General features: G+C 42.2%; 2 protein-coding genes across 5 annotated transcripts; one reads left to right on the top strand and one right to left on the bottom strand.

The window, feature by feature from the left end:
• Nucleotides 1-2,684: 2,684 nt before the first annotated feature.
• LOC125300280 lies at nucleotides 2,685-6,487 on the top strand. Its single transcript, XM_048252055.1, has 4 exons — nucleotides 2,685-3,127; nucleotides 3,428-4,112; nucleotides 5,301-5,482; nucleotides 6,116-6,487. Exons 1-4 carry the CDS (start codon nucleotides 2,747-2,749, stop codon nucleotides 6,485-6,487), a joined length of 1,620 nt encoding a protein of 539 aa, XP_048108012.1. The 5' UTR covers nucleotides 2,685-2,746.
• A 624-nt stretch (nucleotides 6,488-7,111) lies between these two features.
• Nucleotides 7,112-21,261, bottom strand: dcun1d4 (DCN1, defective in cullin neddylation 1, domain containing 4 (S. cerevisiae)). 4 transcript variants are annotated; one of them, XM_048251811.1, is made up of 11 exons: nucleotides 21,194-21,261; nucleotides 18,760-18,830; nucleotides 17,151-17,190; nucleotides 16,213-16,300; nucleotides 15,553-15,641; nucleotides 14,447-14,517; nucleotides 12,381-12,472; nucleotides 11,340-11,448; nucleotides 10,206-10,310; nucleotides 9,977-10,079; nucleotides 7,112-9,798 (listed from the first exon to the last, which is right to left on the bottom strand). In XM_048251811.1, the coding sequence occupies exons 1-11, from the start codon at nucleotides 21,210-21,212 to the stop codon at nucleotides 9,743-9,745; spliced, it is 843 nt and encodes a 280-aa protein (XP_048107768.1). In that variant the 5' UTR covers nucleotides 21,213-21,261; the 3' UTR covers nucleotides 7,112-9,742. The 4 variants fall into 4 exon arrangements, with proteins under 4 accessions (XP_048107768.1, XP_048107769.1, XP_048107767.1 ...); XM_048251812.1 differs by lacking the exon at nucleotides 21,194-21,261 and adding an exon at nucleotides 20,303-20,325; XM_048251810.1 differs by lacking the exon at nucleotides 21,194-21,261 and adding an exon at nucleotides 20,093-20,263.
• Nucleotides 21,262-25,593: the final 4,332 nt, after the last annotated feature.

The raw sequence follows: 25,593 nt of genomic DNA, 5'->3' as shown, positions 1-25,593 counted from the left end.
AACCCAGAGGAAGAGGAAGAAGAAGAGGAAGAGAAGACTCTGGACATAGGAAATGTAATTCCCTTCCAGACAGATACCACAGTTGCCTCCTCAAGGCCAGACGACTACCGACCGAGAATAGACACCATTTTATTAGAACCAGAGAACATAAAGTTCACCATCATTCATGACAGTTCAGACCAGGAGTCATTTGATGAGGGGCCAGTTTTCACAGCAGAAGATCCTGTCAGTCAAATAAGGCCAGAGGTCCCACAACTGCCAACTTATCCAGCAAGACCTGATGAATTTTCTAGCAGCGAAGATGAAGAGGAACCAAAGAAATACCATGTTCATCCTGTCTATAGGAGGAGACCAATTATCCACTCTACCAGTGAGTCACACTCTGAAAGGGCAAGTCTAAGCAGTGAGGATGAGGAGGACCCAAAGAGGTATCGGCCTCAGACTAGCATAAAAAAAGGGTTGTCAATGCCTGACATAGAGAGTAGACCGATTATCATAGATACATCATCTCTCAGTGCCTCAAGTGATCTGCCCATCAAACGCCCAGGCAAAGTCCTCAACATAAATTTTGACAGTTCTGCCACCAACACAGATGACTTGGAGACAGCTGATATTACTGGCATTAAAAGTAGTTCTGGGCCTCCAGGCCACCAACCACCACGTCCACCATTTCAGCCAGGTCTTACTGGTTCTGAAGTGTCCAATCAATCTAGACCGAGACTCTCATACCAAAGCTCTGTGAGCTCAGATGAAAATGACTACTCTGCTACCAACACTAGCATTACTGACAAGAACATTAGCATGTCTCAGACTCGTAGACAGGCACCATCCCCCCCACCATTCAGGATAGTGGGAACCATGGAAAGGATTTCTCTTGACCAAATACCACTGCCTAAAAGAGCTCTTGTCTTTGGAGTGAAGAATAGTGTGAACCACAAGCAAGTTCCAGTGACCGATCAGAGGCAGTCCAGTTTGAGTTCCTTATCTGGAGCTGTTGTTTTGCCAGGTCTTACTGGTTCTCAAGTGTCCAGTCATTCCAGACCGAGACTCTCATCCCAAAGCTCAGTTAGCTCAGATGAAAATGATAACTCTGCCACCAACACTAGCATTACTGACAAGAACAGCAGCACGCCCAGTCCTCCTAAACACGCCGCACCTCCTCCACCAATCCAGATACAGGGAACAATAGGAGGAGTTTCCATGGACCATACCATTTCTACAATACCGCTACCTAAAAGAGCTCTGGTCTTTGGAGTTAAAAATACGGAGGCTCACAAGCAAGTTCCAGGTCTTATTGGTTCTCAAGTGTCCAGTCATTCTAGACCGAGACTCTCATCCCAAAGCTCAGTTAGCTCAAATGAAAATGATAACTCCTCCACCCATTCCGATTACCTGCACAGAACTGATATTACTAGCAAGAACAGAAGCACGCCCAGTCCTCCTAAACACACACCATCCACTCCACCAATCCAGATACAGGGAACAATAGGAGGAGTTTCCATGGACCATACCATTTCTACAATACCGATGCCTAAAAGAGCTCTGGTCTTTGGAGTTAAAAAATACAGAGGCTCACAAGCAATTTCCAGTGACAGATCAGAGGCAGTCCAGTTTGAGTTCCTTATCTGGGGCTGTTGTTTTGCCGGGTCTTACTGGTTCTCAAGTGTCCAGTCATTCCAGACCGAGACTCTCATCCCAAAGCTCTGTCAGCTCAGATGAAAATGATAACTCTGCCACCAACACTAGCATTACTGACAAGAACAGCAGCACGCCTAGAGTTCCTAAACAACACCATCTCCTCCACCAATCCAGATACAGGGGAACAATAGGAGATGTTTCCATGGACCATACCATTTCTACAATACCGCTGCCTAAAAGAGCTCTGGTCTTTGGGATTAAAAATACAGAGGCTCACAAGCAAGTTCCAGGTCTTATTGGTTCTCAAGTGTCTAGTCATTCTAGACCGAGACTCTCATCCCAAAGCTCAGTTAGCTCAAATGAAAATGATAACTCCTCCACCCATTCCAATTACCTGCACAGAACTGATATTCCTAACAAGAACAGAAGCATGCCCAGTCCTCCTAAACACACACCATCCACTCCACCAATCCAGATACAGGGAACAATAGGAGGAGTTTCCATGGACCATACCATTTCTACAATACCGCTGCCTAAAAGAGCTCTGGTCTTTGGAGTTAAAAATACAGAGGCTCACAAGCAAGTTCCAGTGACCGATCAGAGGCAGTCCAGTTTGAGTTCCTTATCTGGGGCTGTTGTTTTGCCGGGTCTTACTGGTTCTCAAGTGTCCAGTCATTCCAGACCGAGACTCTCATCCCAAAGCTCTGTCAGCTCAGATGAAAATGATAACTCTGCCACCAACACTAGCATTACTGACAAGAACAGCAGCAAGCCCAGACCTCCTAAACACACCGCACCCCCTCCACCAATCCAGATACAGGGAACAATAGGAGGAGTTTCCATGGACCATACTTTTTTTACCTAAAAAGAGCTCTGGTCTTTGGAGTTAAAAAATGGAGGCTCACAAGCAAGTTCCAGGTCTTATTGGTTCTCAAGTGTCCAGTCATTCCAGACCGAGACTCTCATCCCAAAGCTCAGTTAGCTCAGATGAAAATGATAACTCTGCCACCAACAAATTACTGACAAGAACAGCAGCACGCCTAGAGTTCCTAAATACACAGCACCTCCTCCACCAATCCAGATACAGGGAACAATAGGAGGAGTTTCCATGGACCATACCATTTCTACAATACCGATGCCTAAAAGAGCTCTGGTCTTTGGAGTTAAAAATACAGAGGCTCACAAGCAATTTCCAGTGACAGATCAGAGGCAGTCCAGTTTGAGTTCCTTATCTGGAGCTGTTATGCCGGGTCTTACTGGTTCTCAAGTGTCCAGTCATTCTAGACCGAGACTCTCATCCCAAAGCTCTGTCAGCTCAGATGAAAATGATAACTCTGCCACCAACACTAGCATTACTGACAAGAACAGCAGCACGTCTAGAGTTCCTAAACACACACCATCCACTCCACCAATCCAGATACAGGGAACAATAGGAGGTGTTTCCATGGACCATACCATTTCTACAATACCGCTGCCTAAAAGAGCTCTGGTCTTTGGGATTAAAAATACAGAGGCTCACAAGCAAGTTCCAGGTCTTATTGGTTCTCAAGTGTCTAGTCATTCTAGACCGAGACTCTCATCCCAAAGCTCAGTTAGCTCAAATGAAAATGATAACTCCTCCACCCATTCCGATTACCTGCACAGAAATGATATTCCTAACAAGAACAGAAGCATGCCCAGTCCTCCTAAACACACACCATCCACTCCACCAATCCAGATACAGGGAACAATAGGAGGAGTTTCCATGGACCATACCATTTCTACAATACCGCTGCCTAAAAGAGCTCTGGTCTTTGGAGTTAAAAATACAGAGGCTCACAAGCAAGTTCCAGTGACCGATCAGAGGCAGTCCAGTTTGAGTTCCTTATCTGGAGCTGTTGTTTTGCCAGGTCTTACTGGTTCTCAAGTGTCCAGTCATTCCAGACCGAGACTCTCATCCCAAAGCTCAGTTAGCTCAGATGAAAATGATAACTCTGCCACCAACACTAGCATTACTGACAAGAACAGCAGCATGCCCAGTCCTCCTAAACACGCCGCACCTCCTCCACCAATCCAGATACAGGGAACAATAGGAGGAGTTTCCATGGACCATACCATTTCTACAATACCGCTACCTAAAAGAGCTCTGGTCTTTGGAGTTAAAAATACGGAGGCTCACAAGCAAGTTCCAGGTCTTATTGGTTCTCAAGTGTCCAGTCATTCCAGACCGAGACTCTCATCCCAAAGCTCAGTTAGCTCAGATGAAAATGATAACTCTGCCACCAACACTAGCATTACTGACAAGAACAGCAGCACGTCTAGAGTTCCTAAATACACAGCACCTCCTCCACCAATCCAGATACAGGGAACAATAGGAGGAGTTTCCATGGACCATACCATTTCTACAATACCGATGCCTAAAAGAGCTCTGGTCTTTGGAGTTAAAAATACAGAGGCTGACATGCAATTTCCAGTGACAGATCAGAGGCAGTCCAGTTTGAGTTCCTTATCTGGAGCTGTTGTTATGCCGGGTCTTACTGGTTCTCAAGTGTCCAGTCATTCTAGACCGAGACTCTCATCCCAAAGCTCTGTCAGCTCAGATGAAAATGATAACTCTGCCACCAACACTAGCATTACTGACAAGAACAGAAGCAGGGAACAATAGGAGGAGTTTCAGCTGGACCATACCTGGTTCTCAGTCCTCCTAGTTTCCAACACACACAGACCCGAGACTCTCATCCCAAAGCTCTGTTAGCTCAGATAAAAAACCATCCACCTCCCTCCACCAATCCAGATACAGGGAACAATAGGAGGAGTTTCCAGGGACCATACCGTTTCTACAATACCGCTGCCTAAAAGAGCTCTGGTCTTTGGAGTTAAAAATACAGAGGCTCACAAGCAAGTTCCAGTGACCGATCAGAGGCAGTCCAGTTTGAGTTCCTTATCTGGAGCTGTTGTTTTGCCAGGTCTTACTGGTTCTCAAGTGTCCAGTCATTCCAGACCGAGACTCTCATCCCAAAGCTCAGTTAGCTCAGATAAAAATGATAACTCTACCACCAACACTAGCATTACTGACAAGAACATCAGCACGTCTAGAGTCCAGATACAGGAAACAAAAGGAGGAGTTTCCATGGACCATACCATTTCTACAATACCGATGCCTAAAAGAGCACTGGTCTTTGGAGTTAAAAATACAGAGGCTCACAAACAAGTTCTAGGTCTTACTGGTTCTCAAGTATCCAGTCATTCCAGACCGAGACTCTCATCCCAGAGCTCAGTTAGCTCAGATGAAAATGATAACTCTGCTACCAACACAGATTATCTGCCCAGAACTGACATTACTAGCAAGAACAGAAGTATGCCCAGTACTCCTAAACTTGCACGACTCCCTCCACCATACCCGATAGAGAGAACGATGGAAGGACATTCCATTGACCAAATACCACTGCCTAAAAGAGCTCTTGTCTTTGGAGTGAAGAATAGTGTGAACCACAAGCAAGTTCCAGTGCAAGTACCACAAGCAAGTTCCACTGACCAGTGGCAGTCAAGTTTGAGTTCCATATCTGGAGCTGTTGTTATGCCAGGTCTTACTGGTTCTCAGGTGTCCAGTCATTCTAGACCGAGATTCTCATCCCAAAGCTCGGCAAGCTCAAATGAAAATGATCATTCTGTTGCTAACACAGATTACCTGGGCAGAACTGACATTAATGACAAAAAGAGTGACCTGTTTGAGCCTCCTGGTCACCCTCCCCCATCTCCACCATCTCAGCTAGGGGGAAAGATGAAAGGATTCTACTTGGACCAAATACCGCTGCCTAAAAGAGTTCTTGCCTTTGGGGTGAAGGACAGTGTGGATCACGTGCAAGTATCAGAAACCGATCAGAGGTATTCCCGTTCTCAGCCATCTTTAAACACACAACCAGTGAAAAAAAGGCCTTTGCTTATTATGAGGTCTGAAGATACCAGAGTTGTCCAAACTAATACTGCTGCAAACCAAAACAGTCTGTCTAGACCAAGTATTTCATCTCAGAGCTCTGCAAGCTCGGATGAAAATGGCACTGAGGAACTGAGGAACACTGCAGGTGATGATCATAAAGGAGGAAACAGTTTCGCTGTTGACCAACTGTCAAAGCCCAAAAAATCTCTGCATTTGACATCCTCTGACTTCTATGCAAGTGTTCAAAGAAAATCAGCAAATAACATAGAACCAGAACCAGACAGACCCAGGTTAGGGGTTTCACCTGAAGTTTCCCTTCACACAAATAGTTCTACACAAAATGTGGAACGATTGGTAGACATGCAACAAGTGGGAAGGACATCTCTCTCCAGTGTTTCCTATCAGGATTTTGCAGGTCTAGCTGGCCACTCAAATCATGATGTTTCCACCCAAGAGAGGAACATCACCCTTGATGGACTGCCATTACCCAAAAGATATCTCAAGTTTACCACCACCTCTGACATGAACACATTCCCTGATGCTGTTGCCCCTCCCACACAGAGATACCAGCCATCTCTGACCAGTCGAATAGATTCCCCAGGAGCACTGCAGCGCATTTCCAGCACAGATCTTGATACCAGGCTTAAAGGGACCACATACCAGGAACAGCAGGCATATTTTCCCAGAGGAAGAGCCATAGATGGGTTTGGTGTCTCTTCTCAGACATCTACTACTTCTTCAGGTCGGTCCTCCTTGTCTGGCCTTGGAGGGGCAATCCCATACCACTCGGCCCACACCTTCCGCAGTGTGTCCACAGGAAGCACGGCCATAACAAGAACCACTACCGTGTCCTCAGATATCTCTGATGTACCCATTATACAGCCCAGGCGTGCCCTTCGGTTTGGCATAAAGAAAGACGAAGATCAAGTGTGAAAGATACATGAAAGATTTTTTTTTAGAGGCCTGAGCATGATCTGCAAAATAATCCGAATGCACGCTTCATTTTTTGGGGGCTTTTAGAATTGAGTTGTATTATAGGTGATCTCTATGGAATTGAAACCAATTCTGTTTGATTTTAACACATGGATTTGTATTATATGACATTGATCTTGAATTGATCATAGTGTAGCAGATAAGATTTTATGTTTTGATAACTGATTACTGATCTCACAATTCCTTCAAACTGTGTACCGTTTGGCAGTCTATTGCTATTGTATCAGTCACTGTCTTTTCTGTATTTGTACATTTACAATGATGAAATTAATGTAATGCAGGGCTTAAAGTGTTCTGGCACTGTGCCTGAATTCAGGCATTACATAGGCTGGGCTGTTTTAGAATTGAAAATGGGCAATATGCCTACAGGCCTATATGACATCTTGTTAACTTCAGGCAGATACATTTTCCTTGCTTTAAGCCCTGTGTAATGTAAACATATAGTCATTTAAGAATAAAGCAAGAGGGTAAATTGCGACATATTCTTTCTGTCTGTACAACACTTCTTTTGACTGCTATGTTAGAGTTCAAAAACACCAAGAAAGACCCTGCAAAATGGCAGAATTCATTAATAAACCCCTTTATATAGTGAATGTAGGTTACAGTGAAAACAAACACATATACACACATCCATACATATATACAGTCAGATGAGATTGTTCAACACCCTGCATTACCAACACCTAAGAAAAAAAGGAAACCAACATCAAAAAAGTAAATACCCTTGATTTCACTCTGGCCCACTCGTCAAAGAGGTGAATTTGCCGTCTTGGCAGCGACATGTGACAGTATTGTTTCATGTACTATGTCCCTTGACACCCTAGTGCATCACTGCATATGATGCATATAATCCAGAATTACCCCTGGTGAGGAACTTGACGGTATTGGTAATCCAGCTCTTGTTGGCGGGGCGGGTAATGCAGGGTAGAACTCCTCTTCGGCAGATGAGGTTACAGGTGTGTCTCAGCTCTAAAAACCACGACCCCCTTTCATGACTCTCATTAAGTGTTAAGACAGCATGACTGCAGAAAATAAAATAATAACAAGCACAAAAGTCCACTTGTACAAATATATGTACACAAAATAAAAAAATAAAAAAAATCGCTCATAGACAGCTTTGCTGTAGCAAGCATGCATATTTTCACTTGGATGACAAGTCTGCTACAACGCCACAGCCAAAGACAAAACTGAACATGTACAAATATTACAACATTAGGCATTTGCTAGGCAATCATCAATACTGGGGGTGGGGAAGGATCCCAGACTCCATACTATTTGGGATACCTGATGAGTCATTGTATTGGAGACAACCATGCTAACTCCAGTCTGTAGGGTGGAAGTGTCAGCCTCCTGTTGCTCACCACTCGACGAGATCGCCACCTAGTGGAACAACTGGTATATGTACAGCTGTTGTGGTGAAAGACTGTATTGTTCGGACAGGTGCAGCAGCCTAAGGTATACTGTGGATCGAATGCACTTTGTCCTTGATGTGTACAATTGTGGGGATCTGAGACCTGTCTTTCCATTTTTGGTTTGCTTTAGGTGATTAAGATATATTTTTGGGGGAATTTTATCCAAATGTAAATATGTGTTTACCTATGTATACGTTTCATGATTCTAGTAATTTCTTTTACACCACTCTAACTCTTTTACACCAATGCATTTCTCTCAGAAATGGTATTTGCTAGACAATAATTGCTTACCGTTAACACAATAGGCGGTAGAGTGCAATCAAGAAAATTGCATGCTTTGAGAAGTCTAGTCTGGTCTCTGAACTTGCTGGTCCATGTGACAGCACACTATTTTAACTCCTTGCACAGTGGTTGACAGCCTTTAGCACACTCTTGTGGTTTGCTAGTTCATCATCTAACAATGGAAACGACACCCCCACCTAGACCCCTATCCATTAACCAACACAGCCCTGACAGCAGGCTGCAGAAAGAATTATTGCAGTATTTGTGCTGATTGCTTGATGGCACTATGAGATCTGGGGTCCACGCACTGTGCAGTGGTTTGGGCATGGCTAAAGAAATGCATTTGTGCAAACTAGCCCAAAAGGAATTCTCTTTCCCTTTTTTAGCTCTTTTGCTAGAGTGATTCAAAATGACCCAAGTAAAGAGTGACATGTGAGGTACCATAAATATGATAAAGTATAGATGGCCACATTGACCCCTTGTAATGTTTACTAAGAAGCAATTTCCTAAACAATTCTTGCTATTTAGACGAGTAAGGGGTGAAGTACTGATGACTCGACTGCTTAAGTGTTAGAAGTATGACAAGATTCTACCCCTTCCCCTCCCATTTCATGTGTTGTGTTCAGGGAAGTTCATCTGAAATATCATTAAGGGAAACAATGATTACAGAATAAAAAGCCAAGCACATCCAAGCACAAAGATACCAAATATTATCTATTTTCAGACCATGTGCCTGGTCAAAGTGACCTTGTTTTTAAGACTAAAAGTGCAGAGGGAGTATATTTGCATTTCTCCGTGGGAAGGAGGGGAAGTAGAAGAATAACTCCCTCTGGAACTGGGCGAAAAACAACCCCAGCCCTTGGGGGCCTGTGCGGCTTCAACCACGCAGTGGATCTCACAGCTTAATTTCATTGATCACTCAGAGCAATTAACAGCTGTCGTGACCCTGCTATTACTATTACTACCACACACACACACACACGCACGCATTCGCGCACACACACACACAGGCCCCCCAGGACTGTAGCGGTGCAGACCTGCTTTGAGCCGAGGCCATTTTGTTCACATCCATGGTACACTCACAGCAATACGACATGTCACAGTGAGGGAGCGCCACCAGTGGGGGCAGGCCGTGTGCTTACTCACAGAGCGGAGCTGCAGGTGGGGAACGGTACTTGGGGAGCGGTAGGTGAGGTGACCCCTGCCCCAACCCACCCACACTCCATCCTGTAGTCACTACCAGTGACCTCTGGCCCTGATAGGAAGGGGCAGCATGCAGCGAGGGTGCCAGTCCTTGCCCGTCCCCCCCCGCACCCCCCCCCATTTCGTCAGCACAGGGAGGGGGCACCTACCATCCGCCCACACCTGCTCCCTTGAGTTCCGTTTGTTAGTGAGTTTGTTTTGTTTGTTTGTTTGACGTTTTCATTTTCTGTTGTCATTGTCGGTGCCTTTTGCCATTCCGTTCGTTGTGGTTTGGTGGTTGAGGGCAGGACAGCAGTCACTATGACATGTCCCTGTCTTTGTACCACTCTACAAACTCATCCAACAACACGGGCCCTGAGACAAACACAAGAGGTCAGACTAATCAGATGGAGCAAGAAAACAACGTACTGAACAAACTGCTCTGCACTTCAAGTCCAAGAAAATATTAATTTAAATAATTAAGTATATACTCTATGTCTAAATATGCTTATTTCTCTTTGTGTGCGTGTGTGTGTGCACAACTTATACTTACAAGCTCCGTCTTCATCATAGTTGCTAAGATCCAGATTGATGGTCCTGCTGAATTCTAGTACATTGCACCACTGGTCTTTATTTATAACTTTGTACTTCGATTGCTGTATGCCAAAAACACAGATGTGTTTCTTAATACACTGATACAAAATGTCTCCATTCAAACTCCAAAAGACAAACACAGAGGCATTTTTCCTCTTAATGAACAAACGTCAAGCAAATCAGCATACCTCTAGAAACTGGTTAAACACGGGAAACAATGGCCATGTCTTCCCCAGGAGAAGACCCAGCATGCATTTGGCTGTATTTAAGTCTAAACTCCTCTGGTCCTTTTCCTGCAAACAGCAAAAGCATTTAAAAGAATAAAAAAAAAAAAGACAACTCAAACTCAGTTTCGAGGTGTCACAGGGCCCATGCAGGCTAACATGTTCATCACAGTACACCATAAACTTCACAGACCCCTACATCATTGCCTTCGGGGAGAGACTTACAGCTTTGGTAACTTTCAATGATCAGCAAAGCGTAGCCGTCAGGATGGATGTACAATTTAAGACCGTCATTTTTGGCTCTTGAAAGGAAACATGTGGCACTGCAGGCTATATATATATAATGATCCATTGCTTTTTGTTGAACAGGAACGCAGTTAAGTGCATTAGCTGAATGCTTGTGTAATTATAGTGTCACCACACAGCAGAGTGACAGGCCCACAGAGCAACACCTATTGGCAAAGTGAGAGGCAGTATATGTATCAATTTCAGATTGCCACAGACTATTCATTCCTTGTCCCAGACATTCAGAACTCCACTCAAATGAAGCATAAAGCTGAGCCAACTATTGAACGACCCCAAATCAATCAGACACAGACACTGAGCCTTTGAGCCTTTTTTTTTTGGGGGTTGTCCTATGAGGAAATGAGGAAGGAAAGGTTCTCTGCCTTTTACTCTACTACGAGAACACCTACACTTCCGGAGCAGTGGGCAGTCCTTAATCCGGCGCCCAGGGAGCAGTTGGGGGTTGGGGTTAGGTGCTTTGCTCAAGGGCACCTCATCCATGGAAGTGGATGTGGGAGAGCTGTTTTAATCACTCCCCCCACCCACAATGTACTTACCAGTCAGGGATTGAACCGGCCACCTTTCAGTCACAAGTCCGATTCCCTAACCAGTAGGCCACAAATGCACCTACTAAATAAAATAATGACACTATGGTATACTCACGCTTACACACACACACACACACACACACAACCTTTGCTCTGACTGAACCGTTCCCAAACAAATGTTTAAAGCTCTATGAACAGTTCCAATAAAGACTTGTTCTATTCTAGTCTACTATTTTCACTGTAACACAACGACAGTCTAACTTACCCGGGCAAAATCAAAGGCATATCGGTAGATGAGCTTAAAGTTGGTGGGGTCATTAAGGACAGACCTCAGGTAATCAAGGGACCTGCGCAGCTTCTCTGTTGAGTCACACCTTAGACAAGGATGGTGATTAAAGAAAAGGTCAAAGCAGAGAGATAAAGAGGGAAGGAAGGGATGCACAGAGAGAGGAGATAGATAGAGAGAGAGAGAGAGAGAGAGAGAGAGAGCACAAAGAAACAAATGGTAAGAGACTAGTAAAATGGGCCATAGAGAGTTTCAGCTAGTGTTAAGCCTAAAGCATCTTACATAAGCTCTGATGCATGGCAGAATCCCTAGCAGCAGTATGCAACCTTACACACTGACTTTCTGTGGGTTGTTTCTGCTTTGCAACCTTTTACGTGACAACCTTCTGTAATGTCTATGAAGCCTTATGCCCCTGAGAGGAAGGAAATGGTCAAGTTTTAGCTGTGCAGAGGCACAGCGACAGGAGCACCTGGCCAGTTTTCTCCCTCATGAGCAAAGCCGGTATGATGCCACCAACACTGATCTCATCCCCACAGAGCTACCAAGCTGACCTTTGCTTTTCGAATGCTTAGCAGGATATCTGCAGAAGCTCTTCTGCTTCAGACAGACACCCTAACTGAAAACCTCCAGTTGATGTATTATTTATTTAATGATTTATAATCATTCTGTTTTATTGGAAATGGCTCACAGGGAGGGAGAGGAGTCACTGTTGTTGCAAGTCAGTGCTAATTTATGGATAATGGCCGTATATGAAATGCAGTGAAAGACAAGCAATATAAATTTAAAGGTATCACACATGAGAAAATGAAGAGATTAGTATAAATTTATATGACAAAACATTGTTGTCTCACGGAAGGCATGTAGGAGTAAAACAAATATGATAAATATATATTAATGCAATGTATGTTAAAAAATCCATGCACAAACTATATATGCACATATACTTGGCATGCATATTAAAACAGTACAAACTATGGAGCACACACAAAAACAAACACAAAGAAAATGTTCTATGCTTACTGCAAGGAGCCCATGCCCTTCAGCCACTCCTGTAAGGTGAAATAGCCCATACTCTGGGCGTCCAGCTTCCAGGCTAGGACCAGCATCACCACCTGTGGACATACCAGAAGATGATGAGCAATCACAGGTAACTACAGCCTATAAGTATGACACATGCTAAATGTAAAAAAAAAAAAGTGTGCTCATGATGACATACTGAATGCTTCTTGCTCGTAAGCAACACTGAAAATGTCTTCCACTACGAAGTAAATCAAACCATTGGAGCCTTGATGGTATATTTCTTCAATTTGTTCAAGCATAAAATGATTACTAAATAAATTACTGACATGACAAGCATGAATGGTGTCCATGACAATACAACCCACAGGGTCCCTGTGCATTCTGGGAAGAGCCTACTTATAGGAGGGAGGCATAGCACAGTAGTAGTACCCACAGGGACTCAGACTTGAGTCCAGCCTGAGGTCATTGAGGTTATTTCTCGAGCCCACTGACTCTTGACTCTACAAGAGTAGAGCATACCTACAGACATAATTGACCTAATAATTCTGATTACATCTAAAATTACAGTATATCTAGGCAAAACCCTGCCTCAAAGCCTCGTTAACTCCTCGACATACAAAAATTCCAAAAATGCCTCGCCCACTATCCTTGCAGGGATCTGATTGTTCCACACGGACCGTTGTTCAGGAAGCACACCACTAGCGCGTGAATCGTGATACATTCTGAATTTAGCTGCCGCGATGGCAGAGAATGTCTAACGTTTTCAAGTAAAGTTTTGGGATCATTACATACTCAAAAAGGAAAAGAACAATCATCTGAAACGAAAACATCCACTCCATGCTGTTTTACCAAGCGTCAATAAAGTAGGCCATCTATCAATCTATCTAGCCTATCTATCATCTCGAGCCTATAGCCTACATTGATGTTGGCTGATTTTAATCACATACTGTATTTGTAGCGATGTCGTGATATAATGTTTAGCTTTGATGTTTTAAGTAGTAAACTTATTCACGTTCAATTGCAAGACAGTATGCCTAAAAAGAACCCCTTATACACACATGCATGCACCCTCATCTTCCCTCACGCGTGCACACATACACACATACAGGTTGCTAGGTTACCATAGCAAATAGGCTCACCCCAGAAATTATTTTTTAGTAGCCTAATGGTAGGCTATGTTTTTAGTAGCCTAATTGTAAAATTATCTGTTAGTAGCCTAATGGTAAATGCTGCAGGTGTAGAAATCTACATAAAACAGATTTTTACTGATGTCAGGTCTAGATTACAGCATGAAACTTGTTGTGCATATTCATACATTAAATTGCTTTCCCTCTTCTCCCTCCCAGCACTTCACAACAGTATGTACAGCTTTGTTAAGCCCAGCTAAGTCATGCACAAGAGGCTGCAATTTTACAGAGAGCATTTTGAACATTATTTAATTGTTGGCACTGGCACTTATAAACACTAAATGGGTAAATTGCAATAAATGGGCTTAGTTTTGTAGCCTGATGTTGGAGCATTATTTGTTTGTCAAATTTGTTATTTGTTTTGGTTGTTTACAAATGCAAAAAAAAAAAAATCTGATTAATCGATTAAAAAAAGAATCGATAGCTGCAGCCCTAGTGCTCTGTATGGTGAAGTCGACAGTATATCTATGTTGTATCTACAGTTCTCTGTATGGTGAAGTCGACAGTATATATGTTGTATCTACAGTGCTCTGTATGGTGAAGTCGACAGTATATCTATGTTGTATCTACAGTGCTCTGAATGGTGAAGTCGACAGTATATCTATGTTGTATCTACAGTTCTCTGTATGGTGAAGTCGACAGTATATAGGTTGTATCTACAGTGCTCTGTATGGTGAAGTCGACAGTATATCTATGTTGTATCTACAGTGCTCTGAATAGTGAAGTCGACAGTATATCTATGTGTTATCTACAGTGCTCTGTATGGTGAAGTCGACAGTATATCTACGTTGTATCTACAGTGCTCTGTATGGTGAAGTCGACAGTATATGTTGTATGTACAGTGCTCTGAATGGTGAAGTCGACAGTATCTCTACTCACATTTTCTGGTTCCACTCCTATATCTTCACAGAACTTCTCCATCCCCTCTGGTCCCACGACATCATCACATCCTACAAGGTATACACACAAAAAAAAAACCAACAAAAACACACACACACATATATATATATATATATATATATATATATATATATATATAAATAAATATGCATTTTTAACCTTCACAGACCATAGCACTGAAAAATAAACTCTGCCATGCAATAACCCTGAGCTAGGAGACTACAGTAAACACTCTTTAGATTCTGGTCTAGGGCTGGGACAACGCGTCGACGTAATCGATGATGTCGACGCAAAAAATTGGCGGTGACTTGGTGACGGGTTTACACTTTTTGTATTATAGGTTTAGTTAGAGTAGGGAAGGAAGACACCGGAAGACTCACAAACTTTTCTGTATTTTGTTTTCAAACGCGAGCAGAAAGTTAATACCATTCCGTCTGTCTGGGAGCTTACTTTAATAAATTTGTTAACTTTTCACTACGTCGACTCTATGGCTTTCCTTATGTTATGTTGAACCATTCTTTATGATTTATGGTCACGTAACAGTTTGCAAAATCCCGATGTAAATGGAAAAGTGTTTTCCAAGACACAAAAGTGCTTGTCCAAAGGAGAAGTACGAACCGTTATTTAAACTAACTATGTTATAAATTGCATCCACACATCAGCAGCCTTTTAACTGTGTTAATGTTAATTGCAAGGATTCTCACATGAACGTCTTAAAATGACAGGCACTCAGTTAGACATACACTACTGAACTTTATTGAATGCTACCTCTGACTAAGAATGCATTACTTTGCACTTGTATAGTCTTTTATTTTGGAATCTTAAGAGCAATAAACATATATTGCAATGTTAAAGAATTCATGTTTTTTCATTCAGATATGTAAATAAACATGTATAAGTTGCTATTAGTGAATTAATTGGGAGATAATCGAATCGGACTGAAAAAATGAATCGTTAGATTAATCGAAGCATCGAAAAAATAATCGCTAGATTAATCGTTTAAAAAATAATCGTTTATCCCAGCCCTATTCTGGTCATATTCCAGGACATTCCATTCCTATTTCCATCAGACATGCAGGCCTCACCAGCATACTCATAGAACCACTCCAGACACCTCTTACTGGAGAAGGCCTCCTCCTCCTGGATACGTGAGGACTCGTGTTTTCTGAAAACACTGTCAGTTGAACAGAGATTCACACACACAACCAGACACACACCCAAACACAGGTTATCAAACCATGGCAACACAGGTAGATGAGAACAGGTTAAGGTTCTGACACTTAATCCATGTCAAATCTGGGACTTCTTCATAGATCATATTTGTTTACAGATGTAAGCCATGAGGGGAACCAACGGGATAAAGTTAACCCTCACTGACAATTCTGTAGGGTACTGTATAAAAACTGTCTGCCTCTTCCAGTTAACAAGTTAAAAAAATTCAATAAGTTTCCTGCATGAACTGGATGACCTTCACGCGGAACCCACCCGAAAAGTGGTTTAAGACGGACAACTGCATAGCTTATGAGGTACTGCAAAGAGGTACTGCAATAGCAGAGGATTTGCTTAATTGTTTGTTCAAACCTTTAATACCTGCTTTTGTGAATTAGGGATAAACATTTGAGGAGGACTGATGTAAGTGGATTACTGAGGAGTGAGTCAGTTGTGAAGCTCACTGCGCTGTGCTGTGCTGTGCTGAACAGTAAGAGGGTAGGTGTGGGGCCAGGAGGAGACCCACTGTACCGTACCTGTCCTGCCGACTCTTCTTGGCAGACAGGTCATCCCCAGCAGTGGGTCTCCTCTTTTTCCTGGGGGGCATGGGTCTGGAGCAGCAGGCTGAGGCAATGATGGAGAGAGGAAGGAGAGAGAGAGAGAGAGAGAGAGGTTGACAAGTAGAGCATTTTCCTTTTCAAAAACAAATACTTTAGAAAGAATATGTTAAAAATACTGGCCACAAAGTTGAAACTCAATGTGTCAACAAAGTGTCAGAAAGGACCACAGAAAGAAAACGGAGTGCACATGGGAATTCTAATTAGCCTGTATGAGCATGTTATGTGCGTCAATTTTGAACATATGGGCTGTTCTTATCTGTATCTGTCTGCACCATGTCTCCACATGGAAAAGAGCTACAAGAGGAATTGGAAAATCTGATCTGATTGTGATACCTCACACAGGGAAATAGGTACAAGAAGACCAGTGACCAACTGAAAAGAAATCAAAACACAGTTTACAGCAGCAATCACAGTGTACAGATTGAGCCACCGGTCTGCCTAAAATGACCCCATGGACAGTGTGCGACTTGCACAATCTATAAAACCAGAGGGATGAGAGTCTCAGACTTGGCACAGAGGCTATCAATGGAAATCTGAGTTTCTCTGACAGCTCGGGCAGTGTGAAGGACACTGCCTCCCACATAAACGGCATCCTAGATAAAAACAAATAAACAAAAAAAAATACTGGTTGACAACATAGCAGGGGCTAGCAGATATAGAATGTTCCAGCATGGTAACAATGAAAACCATGCAGGAATTTCTAAGTAAAAACTATTACCTAGTCAAGCATGTCGCCTGACTTGAATCTAATAGAACACCTTTGGGGTATTTGCAAAGAAGAGCTACAAAACCCCGCCTGCTGAGGGAAAAAAAGCAGAGAGACTGAGTCAGTCATCAAAGTCTGGGTTCCATACCTGTGGTATGCGATGCCGGCCCAACGTCCTCCGTTAGGTTCTGGGGAGAGAGAGGAACAGCAGGCTATGAAACCATGCACAAACATGCCTGTGAGTGCACGCACACGCACACACACGCGTACGCACACAAACATACACACGCACCAAACACGCACACACCTCTATTGTATAAATATTCAAAATCTTCCATGTAGGCTCCTGGAAATCACAACGCTGGATAGTGTTATTGTTATCATTTGAGTGCAGGATAAGGTACTGCAACAATGAGGCCTATCTCCCTATCATCCCTTTCTCTGATAAAAGGCTCAGATTCAGTTCCCCTTGTGTGAGAACAAATAACACATGAAACATGTTCACATCAACCTCAGATGAATGGCAACACGTGTCACTGGATGAAATAAACCGACAGTGACACACATACAATCATAAAAACACACACACACACACACCTCTTATCCCCTCAGTGCAATCGGACTCTGTGCAATAACTGCTGTGTTTACTGTTTCTATCTATTTATTGAGAACATGGAATGAATGTGTATGAGTGAGATGAATGTGTATGGGAGATGTGCTTGGGTAAGAATGTGCTGGTGTATGTGTGTATGTGTATATATATACTGTATACTCCATGCTGCTATTTGGAGAGGATGGCTCCAACAGAATTTTGTTGTATCGCATACAGTGACAATAAAGATCTATCTAACTATCTATCTATCTATCTATCTATCTATCACATTTGACTCTCTGAGTAGTAGTACGCTGCAGATGGCCAAAGGTTACAGTTAACATGGCCGCCTCAAGCCTATTATTACTCGTTTTTCTCCTTCTGTGAAATCACTTGTATTTCATCACATCACTAACGAGTAAAGTTTCTTTCTCTATGCTGAGTTGCACTGCCCTTGTCTGGTCAGAAACGAAAGCAAAAGAAGGTCTGTAGCTACTAAGCTGGAGTGTGGGCCTTCTTTTGCTTTTGTTCCTCACATTACTGTCCATACTGTGTCCTGGTGGACTGTTGTCTCAGACTGACCACACACACACACACACACACACACACACACACAAACACACTTTCTCCCCCTGCCTGAATGTTGTCAACTCAGCCCTGCTCGGTCCCTGGATAGAACCAGTGACTGTGCAGCAGAGGTCTGGTCTGGCGGATGGCGTTTCACAGTGAATGCAGCACAGTCCAGCCGCTCTGTCTCTCCCTCTCCTTCCCGCTTTAACGCCTGCTAAACTCAAACATAAAGGGAAATTTCCAGAATAGATTGAAACTCTTCCATTTGATCATTCACAGGAGCCATTTTTGAGCCATCTGAAGTCAAGCTTCCTCATCTATTAGCTCTCCATCTGCCTTCTTGAAAGTGAAAGTAAAATACAACTTTTCATTGTCTGTTTTTAGACTTTTGCATCACTTGCACTCCTGTTCTTCAGCTATAGGACTTTAAAACCCAAACCGGTCTGGACATTAGCTAGGTCCAGATCTGGCCCAAACCCATTAGGGTCTGAGGCCCGCTAGCCTGATGCTATCTGTTAATTCTTATGCATTTGTTCCATAAAATGCAAGCACATGTGTTGATCTCATCTTGGTGGGAGAAAAATAAGCAACTTACCAGCCTGTGCAGAGTGTGGTAAATCTTGTGGATGCTAGCCAGTGTAGACAGGTGTGAGTTCAGCTGAAAATCTGCAATTGGATGGGGGTTGGGGGATGGGTTGATTACATGTCTACTTTAATGACCCAATTTACAGTTTTGTACCCTTTATCACACCTTGTCCTGTCATGAGAGGGAGGTGTATGTCTCTCCTCAGTGACTAAAAATGTTGATTGTCAAAATTCTTTCACACAAACATGGTCATCTGCGGCCGTTTTAGGGCGGTAACTACGCCATGCTGTTTGGGTGTGCAAACAATCGCTGCATCGCCAGTGTGGAGCTGTCTTTTAAAAGTATTTTGTCGAGTTTAGTTGTATTATGAAAGCACAGTTTTTATAGCTATCTATGCGTGTTCACTTTTGTCACTTTAGCTATCATTTTGGTATATAACGAGCTATTTGACGTCTTTAGAATACTAAACATATCGGAGGTGCCTAATGTTGAATTACTCCAGTCTAGATGTTTTTACGTTAATCACTATATAGTTGTCTATCCAAAGTAAGATCCCTGTTTCGAAGTTAACTGATGGTCAAATCAACCAAAACTCCGATATTGTTTGCACCTCCAAGTGGTCCGTGACGTGCTTGTGTGAAAGAATACAGGTAATATAATAACCTATAATAAAATAGGTTGAGCCATGACGTCATGAACAAGCGAATGATTACTAATGCATGTATTTACAGTGCGGTAGCCTATACGCGACCCTCCAGTTCAATCAGACCCATTTAGCTGGGAAAGAAACCAGAATACAGAATGCTGTCTCTGTTGTGTGATTTCAAGATTGTTTCGAATAATATTGTAAACAAAGAGTAAATGGCACCAACAGAAAACAGCCTAAAATGACCGGTGGCCTAATTCGCTGTGCAGGCTACATAATATTGCAATCATAAGCGGTCACTTTTTTAGTTACTTCCTCGAAAATGCATGCATGAAACATTATACAACATCAAGGTATTCAACATTCAATCCGAATAACTAGGTCGCAATAGGCTATTTCGGGTTGGGATAGTTGCATAATAGTTTTGCATCAAGATATAAAACATGCTATCTTAACCACAGAAACGCAAAACAGAGAGGGTAATAACAACACACGTACAGATAATTGAGAAACAGAAGTGATAGTCTTTTTTAGCTTTTTTAGGCCTGTTGCGACCACTCTGGAGGTAAGCTACTAATAGAACGCCTGTGAAATTTGGGGTCATATGAAGCAGCTGAACGTGATTGCTGGTGCGTGGAATTTGTAACTTTAGGCCAAAGCTACTCTACAGCAAGACAAAATCGAAACGCAGCTAACCTTTAAAAAATAATTCATTCGATGACATGCGTCAACACATTTCATATTCTCGCTTTAAAAAATGTGACACCATTATTGTAGCGTTTGGTTTGATTTCCAAGCTATGTCATCGCAGCACAGCTAAGGACTGCAACAGAAGCTCATACAGCCGAAGAAGCCACTCGATTGAAAGCCGCTGACAGGCCGTTCCCGACAGAACTGGCTACATACCTAACATAACAGTACACACGCACAACTTGCTACGAGTTTACAAAGTAGCTCGGGTGGGTGGAGACCTGGGGATTGTAGTCCAGATGGGCCCTCCTAACTTCTAAACATAACGGTTTATGTGGGTGGGATGAACCACAGTTCCCAGAGTTCCAAAAATACTAATTTCATTCAGCACCCCTCTCCTAACACTACAACCCCAACTGATGAATGCGATCTAAATTGTTGCAGAAACATCGTTCTGTGCTATATCATTTGCACGCAAACCACGTCGAAACCCCTTTGTGGCCCATACATAGAACAAGTGCGTTATGCACGACGTTTGCATACATGGAACATGTTTTCCACAACTGCGTCACAATTTTCACTCCCTGTAATTTCCTGCAGTTTCCTCGAAAACTGACCCATTTAGCTGGGAAAGAAACATCGCTGTCCATAGTTAACTTCATGCAAGACTCGAATAACACTGTATTATGTAAAGAACACAATAGTTATGACCACTGCACACAGAGAGCTACGTTGCAGGTGCAACGTGACACAGTATGTTAAATATAGCTCCTATTCAATGTTTCAGGGTTTTTAGAACAGAATAATCGTTAAATAAGCTATTCGGGGTGAAAAGGCATACTGAGACTATACTCTTGCTCTGTTTCGGAGCGTGCATTACGCAAGATAAATACAAAGAGAATGGCTACTCAGCATAGTGACTACTGATTTTGTATGATCGCTCCGGTAACGACGACTGGTTCATAACCACAAAAAGGCGTAAATCGCAAACTCAACAGCAAACTGACAGAATGCACAGCGACAGCCAGAGCTCTGCTGAGTCTGCAGGTCACGCAGTACATCGGCAACCTCAAAAGATGACATCAAAAAAGGCTCTATTGTACTTACTTGCCGCATCTGAGTGCATTTTTATGAAACACTCAACTGTATCGTTGTGAGTGTGCAGACCGGCCAGGGGGCGGGACTTGTCATTTATGTCCATACCCACAAATGATTTAGGTGGACGAAAACACTTGGGGCCGCGCCTCTTAAGTTTATAATTGGCTGACAGAAATGTCTTTCAAATACTTTGTAGACAAAGGTCTTAAGCCCTCCTGTATATATCTGTTATTGGTTAAGATAGCAGTAAAGGGAGGTCTTTTGACAGCGTGCATTGGCTGATAAACTTGTCTGCACATATCAATCGTAAGAGATTCCTCGTGCAAAAATAAATGCCTGCCCACGATGAGACCCCATAGGTGTAATTTCATTTCCGACACTGCCCTTCAAGACTTCGCAATTGGTCAGAGCTGTGCTCATTCCAAGAGAATGTAGCGCACTATCAGAAATGATTGGCTATGAAGGTTAGTTTTGTTTACTGTAGGGCGTTAACTCTCTCCTCTCCCGACTCCCAAACAGGCCTATGTTTTTTGTTCTAAAGTTGCAACAGTAAGCTGCGTTGGCTATTGCATGCTCATTGTCACCATGATTGTCACAGACCAATGTTACTTTGCTATTGTTATCATGGGACGGATCTATTTCACAATACCGTGCGCCATTATTAAAATGTTTAGCTCACTGACGCGTGAATTGATATGTTTCCTATTGTTTACACATCACAACGCATGCCTCCATTGTTCTAATATGCACACTCTCACATCCAAGCATAGTATGGTGTTAGCTGCGTAAGTAGGCTACTTCACTAGTTGCTGCAGTGCGTAAAGTTGCCACAAAATTACAGTTAAGTGGTTTGTTATTGTTACTGTACATGTACATCGTCTGAGTAGCTAACGCTTTAATCAGAAACACTTGAATGTCACTGCGTAAAAGCGACAAAGGAACCTGTATGCCATACTTTCAAAACATCCTGTGCTCTTGTAAGGCGTGACTTGTTTTTCAATTCCTTGAGGTCCATGGAAACTGACTGGTTGTGATAGTCACATATTTATCTGGTGTACGAGAATGTTACCATCACAAAGAAGCTGCATTGAGACTTTGAAAGGGATTGTTTCTCTGTAATAAGCATTGTATAATGCACAGTAATACACATTTGTGAATGCTGTGCAACCTTATCAGCCTTATAGATCCGGATATTGTTTTTCAATGGATTACTACATCACGCAAACATTTTTCTGCTGCGTTCAAGACAACTCAGAAGTTAGATATTTCCAACCATGTAGAAAAAGCACTGGAGGTTCAGGGTTTATTCTTGTGAACTCGGGAAAAACCCATGTAACCCAACTGTCAAGTTAGATAAATACTTCTGAGTGTTATGGAATTCAGCATTATACTCTCAAATCTGGGACTTTGGCTTTTCTGTGAGAAAAACAACAATCCTACAAAGATTAAAACAAGATGGTAATTTTAGGTCTGTAGATAACCTGGAATGTGTTTGCCAAAGACACCAGAGGGCACTATTGTACTAAATTCCAGCCGTACCTACTGTATGAGAGGTAGGTCTCGCTCTCTCTCTCTCTCTCATGCGCGCAAGCACGCACACACACACCACACACACACACACACAGGTAAATGTATATAGACAATCAAACAGCTTCATTTACAGCAACTACCTGTTTGAGTCACTCCACTTAGTTTCACACCGCATGGAGTGTTGAAGAAGCTACCAGTACAGGTAAGGGTGACATTCACAGTCTCAACAGCATAGAACAGCCATAGACATGAAGACAGGTACAGACCCAGACCCTTGATTGAGGGTTCTACAGGAGCCGCCGTCATCAGGACAACAGAGCCTGACCATGTGGCTGTGCTGTCCTGTGGCTGTGCTCTGGGAGTTTCCGTCGGGTTAAGCGTGAAATATCTCTGGGAATACTGAAAGTAGGGGTGAGCTACCTCTCTGGCGTGTTTCATTTGGTCCTTGGTTAAAATATAATGAAAGTTTTTTTGCACAAAAGCGTCTGCTATAATTAAAATATAAACATTAACACAAACAAACGCAACTTTCTGTGCAATCCCTGGCTGCACCTTTTGCATAGAAACTGCATGAGAAAGAGAGGGAGTTTGATGAGATGGCTGCAGGGACTGACTACTGTCACGCAACAAATGCCTTCTTGACAGATGAGAAGAAATGTTTTTGACAGTGCTGATTCTTTTTTGTTTGATGCTCATGTTCATGCGATAATTGCTCTACTAATGTGTGTTAAGTCATCTCAGATTTCTTACTGTGTGTGAATGAACTACAGAGTAATAACTGTGTAGTTCTAGGGGTAGCCTCTCCAGTTAGTAGTTAGTAGAACTGTAGTGTCCGAATGCATCATAATGATTACATTTCATATGGATGTGGGGCATGTCAACTCAAGTCCAAAGCAACAGATAAAGCCATTGTGTATTTGGTGCAGGAGTGTGTTTAAATTGAAGTGTGAATTATACAAAGTACATCCTGACTATCCTGGCTGACACCATATTGGCTATCGAAAGAGAATTGGTCCATGGACCCTTCGTTCACTTCCGATTTCTAAGGGGCGTACCCAGCATTGAAAAGAAACTTAAACTGATACCAAATATTTTCAGAAGTACAGGAAACATATCCTACTTGTAAACAAATGTTTTAAAGTATGTGTATCTCTAAGCTTTAAGCTGTCTTCAACGCAGCCACACAATATTATGATTAAAAACAGAATGCCAGTCTACACTCAAAGTCTCTTTCTCCCATTCCTGTTTTGTCAGATTGATGTACTATGCAACCTAGTCATATAGGGACTTTGGCTTCTGTGGATTCATCCTATAGGACCTCCCTGCAGAAGCAGGGGGATTTCCCACTCTAAGCTGATGAAACAGATTGTCAGCTGGGCTGTGTTCAGAAACTGTAAAGTCATAATACTTTATTGTAATTTCGGTCGTGGTATCTTTTTAAGTTACAGAATGTTTGCTGATCCTGAACAGAGCTATTAATCGTTTTAACCTAAAACAAAGGTTGAATGACAAAGTATGAAAGGTGAAGTCGATCCAAGGTGTGACACTCAGAATTTTCTGAGTGAATTTTTTTTTCTCAGGCGTGTCCTTATAAGAAACTTCCAACTTTCACCAGCAATGATTGCATGAGAGTTGTTGTTGAGGTTGTTTATCGTGTGACAATGTGACTTCAAGCAGTTGTGTGGATTTTCAGGGCATGTTGAAAGATAGTTTTGCGTATTTTAAACTGGTAAATGTTAAAACAGAAGTTTAAATGGGTAAAGCTGAATTACAATTAATTAAATTACCATTTTCATTCAGACATTAACCTATCATATTCTACTTCAAGAATCAACATAGAGTACTGCTGTTCACTGGGTGCTTGACTATCACTATCACTGAGTAATCATTCTATGTTGTTTATTATTACTTATTATTTATTATTACTTTTTAAACACTTTTAAACTATTGGCCTTTTAAGCTCTTATGTACTATTACTGTGATTTCTTTTTTATTCTTTACTCAAAACTATTCTATGACTATTGCCCTTCTATGCTTTCATTAGCTTTTCCTGTTGCCTTTTGTTTATGTGAAGCACATTGAATGACGGCTGTGAATGAAATGTGCTATATAAATAAACTTGATTGGACTTAACTATCCTAAGACTGTTGATGAGTTTCAGTAATGCTTAGTCATATGCCCATGTGGTACAATATGACTATAGGCCTATTATAGTAACGGCGCACTTCATGTGTGTGTTGCAATATGTTTCTTCACTCATTGAAAACCCAAGGGGGCGGAGTCACAGAGCTGATAATGCTGAGAATTTTGAAGTCAGATAAAACCATGTTTTATACTTTTTATTATGTTTTATGTTTATGCTTTTACTTACTATAACTCTTTGCTTTTGTTTATGTAAAGCACATTGAATGACCCCTGTGTATGAAATGCGCTATATAGATAAACTTGACTTGGAGGGACCTATACTTTACCAAATGTTTATTAATATTAATTTAAAGTAATTTCTAATTATCTCATAACTATGATAAATATTGTTAAATATACACACAGGCCATCAGTAATTGATTATAGAGAATACAAATTGTAAAACATAATCGAAAATTAAACCAGTCAATTATAACAAATGTGTGATAAAATAGAGCAAGGGTCATTTCACTTTTCACTTTTTTTCACATTTTCTTAATTGTCTTAAAAGGTCAATGAATCAGGTCTGACCCCAACCAAGATGTCTGATATTGAACCTTCAATCAGCTTTGAAGCGAGGCTCCACAGTGTTACAAGTGTTCTTCAGTCCCACGCTTGACCTTGGTGGGGTGGAGCCTGCTGATGTTTAGACAAACGAGTGGGTGGGGAGGCACACTAAGAGGGGGCAAGGAAGC

This window comes from Alosa alosa, chromosome 9 (assembly GCF_017589495.1).
Source record: "Alosa alosa isolate M-15738 ecotype Scorff River chromosome 9, AALO_Geno_1.1, whole genome shotgun sequence".
Lineage (NCBI taxonomy): Eukaryota > Metazoa > Chordata > Actinopteri > Clupeiformes > Clupeidae > Alosa > Alosa alosa.
Note: the sequence above shows the minus strand (reverse complement) of the source record. Positions and strands in the feature narration are given on the sequence as shown.